Here is a 3,195-nt window from a genome sequence, read left to right on the forward strand (position 1 = left end):
AAGAACATTAGGTACAAAAATGCATATATTAGTGAAAATAATCTTCAAAACTGGATTACATTAGGGAAAATCACTTCAAAAAATTCATATTAGTCAAAACTGCATAGAAAAATGTTCTTATTAGAAGAAATTTGCACTAAACTGCTAGGAAATTTTCATGAAGATTAAAAATATATACAGTACTTGTTTCACAATTTCATTTTCTTCCTCCTAGGGAAACTTTGGCGTAAATAATGGAATACATGAATCAAAGCATTGTGACTGAATTCATCCTTCTGGGCTTCATGGACCATCCAAAGTTGTGGACCATTCTCTTCCTGGCATTTATCTTGATCTACATTGTCACAGTCTCAGGAAATCTTGGCATCATCATCCTAGCTGCTCTTGATGCAAACCTCCATACCCCAATGTACTTTTTCCTCAGCAACTTATCCTTGGTTGACGTTGGCTATTCCACCACTATCGCTCCTAGGTTGCTGATGACCTTTCTACAAAAGAATAGCACTATTTCGTTCACAGAGTGTACTGTGCAATTCTTCTTTTTCTGTCTGTTTGTCACAGTTGAAACTTGCCTTCTAGCTGTTATGGCTTATGATCGCTTTACTGCCATTTGCAACCCGTTACTTTATTTTGTTGCCATGTCTAAAAAGCTCTGTCTGGTGTTAGTAACAAGTGCATATATTTGTGGCTTTGTAAATTCAGCTGCTCAGACTTCATTCATATTTAGCCTGTCCTTCTGCAGCTCAAATGTTATCAATCATTTCTTTTGTGACGTTCCTCCCATCCTGAAACTTTCCTGTTCAAGCACAGCAGTGGCTGACACTGTGCATTTCATCTTTGCTACTGCAATAATCATGAGCACTTTGTTGATTATCCTCATCTCCTATACCTACATCATTTTTGCCATCCTGCGGATTCGCTCTGCCCAGGGCAGACACAAAGCCTTTTCCACTTGTGCCTCTCACTTTATGGCCGTTACAATCTTCTATGGGACTATCATCTTTATGTATCTGAGGCCCAATTCTGGGGTGTCAAACGATGAAGATAAAATTGTTTCAGTGTTCTATACTCTTGTGATCCCAATGCTAAATCCATTGATTTACAGTTTGAGAAATAAAGATGTGAAGGATGCTTTCATAAGGACGAGAGGGAAGATTTCATTAAATTAATACATTTCCTTTTCAAGATGAGTTTCAGTTTCCAATACATATTAAACAAGAAAGAAAATGTGTATTTGTTGTTTGTGAGCAGCCTACCAAGTTGCCTGTTTTTCTACACCTGCTGAGTGGCACCTGTGGTCCATAGTGTGTAAATGGGTCGATTCAATCACTTTTGGTGGTTAGGTGCAGGAAGCAAGTTTAGCCTAAGCGATCTTCTTAGGAGTTGGCCACAAGGCTGGCTTTTTGGACTCTTTGGCCCAGGGGCTCCCCTCGGAGTTTACAGTTGATTTCTGCAGTTACAGAAGTTTCCTTCTGCAGGTTTTGATTGGTTTGGTTTCAGAATCAATAAAGTGGCTTAAAAGCCAACCTAATGTGTCTGACTTTGTATTCAGCCATCAGGTCACAACAGCAGTACTCAGTGATCTAAATACTGGAACAACTACTAGACTGTGAGTGAATGGTTTTCGTCCACTCTATGATACTCTCTTTTATTTACTTTAAAAATTATACCTCACATTTATTTATCAGATTAATTCACAGTGGCTCCCATCTTAAAAAGCCAATATAAATAGTCCAAACTGCTAAAATAAATTTTTGTACTCACTTTTAATTAACAGTTCACACCAACAGAAGGGTAAAATAAAGCCACACAAAAACTAGGCAGAGTAAAATGGTTCTAGCTGCTAATCTGAAGTTAAAAGTGGGGAGATAAGATGAATGTCTCTCAGGAGAGTGCTTAGAAAGAAAAGGCCCTGTCTTGTATCCCAATCAGTTATGCTTCTCAGCATGGTGAGTCACACAAAAGAACCTCTGAGCTTGGTCACAATTGATGCACAGGACTGTGTGAATTGCAATGGGTTTTATTTTAGGCTGAAATAGGCTGGGGCCCCTTTTGCCTGGTGGGGTAAGGACTAGTGGAGTGTCAACTGAGGGGCAAAGTTCTGTCCATGTCATGCTTCTGTGGGGTTTCACAGGAAGAAGATATCCCTTTGAATTTTGGAAAAGAAGTTTGTTTGTACAGATGCAGAAATGGCACTGGGCAGGACTGACTTCCCTTCCAACTTGACAATTCCATGATTCTATAATATAGGGGAATAGTAAAATGCTTAACTCATTGTGTTGGAATAGAATTTGAAAATATACAGGGGAAGATTTGGGGCTGTATGATCCCCAAGGGCTGACCTGAAGTCTCCAGTTTTGCCTGGGTTTTTCCAGGTGGCAGTGGGAGAGCCTGGGCTGGCCTCGAGAGGAAGATGGGGCTTTGAGTCAATTTGCACACCTGGCGTGAGATGCAGGGCTGGAAACCAAGTAGAGCAAATTAAAGAGCTGGAGTGGCAGGAGACTAGCACTGCTGCCTCCACCACCTGCAGTATTTTTTGGGATGGCCTGTGGAGGCTGGAGTGCTGAGAGAAAGGACTGGAAACTGGAGAGTGTGGACCAGAGGAGGTGTTTATTATTTATGTTCATTTGCAGTGCAGTGGAGACGAGAGGGATCATTTCTCGAAGTTGATGGGGTGGGAGGCTGCATCAGAGGCTGAAGAAAACAAAATGCTGGATTGAGAAATTCCCAATCCCACTACAGGGCTTTTCACCTTTTCATCTCCATGGAAGTCCCCACACTAGCTCATCCTTGAAATAATCCAGTTGGCAACCCTGGGAATGGGTATAATAAATCAGTTTGGATGTGGGAAAGAAAAGAAGGGAAGTGTATTTAAGAAAAATGGGGGACTTTAGGTACAAAAATACATATATTAGTGAAAATAACCTTCAAAACTCGATTACATTAGGGAGAATCACTTCAAAAAAATCATATTAGTCAAAACAAAATGGCTCAGTTTCCCCAGCCACTGATGTGGGTGGAGAATTTCCTTTGCTAAAATTCTTCCCACCCTCCATTCTTCCCAGTCTCAATGGAGGATATTGAATAATCTATTACATGCACCTTGCATTTTTCAGCTTGGCACTCAAGGCTGCAATATCATTCTGCTAGTGGTGTGCTGTGTGTGATATACTCCAAAGGATACATATCACTGAC

At 40.7% G+C, this 3,195-nt stretch overlaps 1 protein-coding gene across 1 annotated transcript; it reads left to right on the forward strand.

The window, feature by feature from the left end:
- Positions 1–233: 233 nt before the first annotated feature.
- LOC307214952 (olfactory receptor 5AR1-like) lies at positions 234–1,169 on the forward strand (the record flags this gene model as incomplete). Its single annotated transcript, XM_079974068.1, has 1 exon — positions 234–1,169. The coding sequence occupies one exon, from the start codon at positions 234–236 to the stop codon at positions 1,167–1,169; it is 936 nt and encodes a 311-aa protein (XP_079830194.1).
- Positions 1,170–3,195: the final 2,026 nt, after the last annotated feature.

This window comes from Podarcis cretensis (genome assembly GCF_951804945.1).
Source record: "Podarcis cretensis genome assembly, chromosome: 1".
NCBI lineage: Eukaryota > Metazoa > Chordata > Lepidosauria > Squamata > Lacertidae > Podarcis > Podarcis cretensis.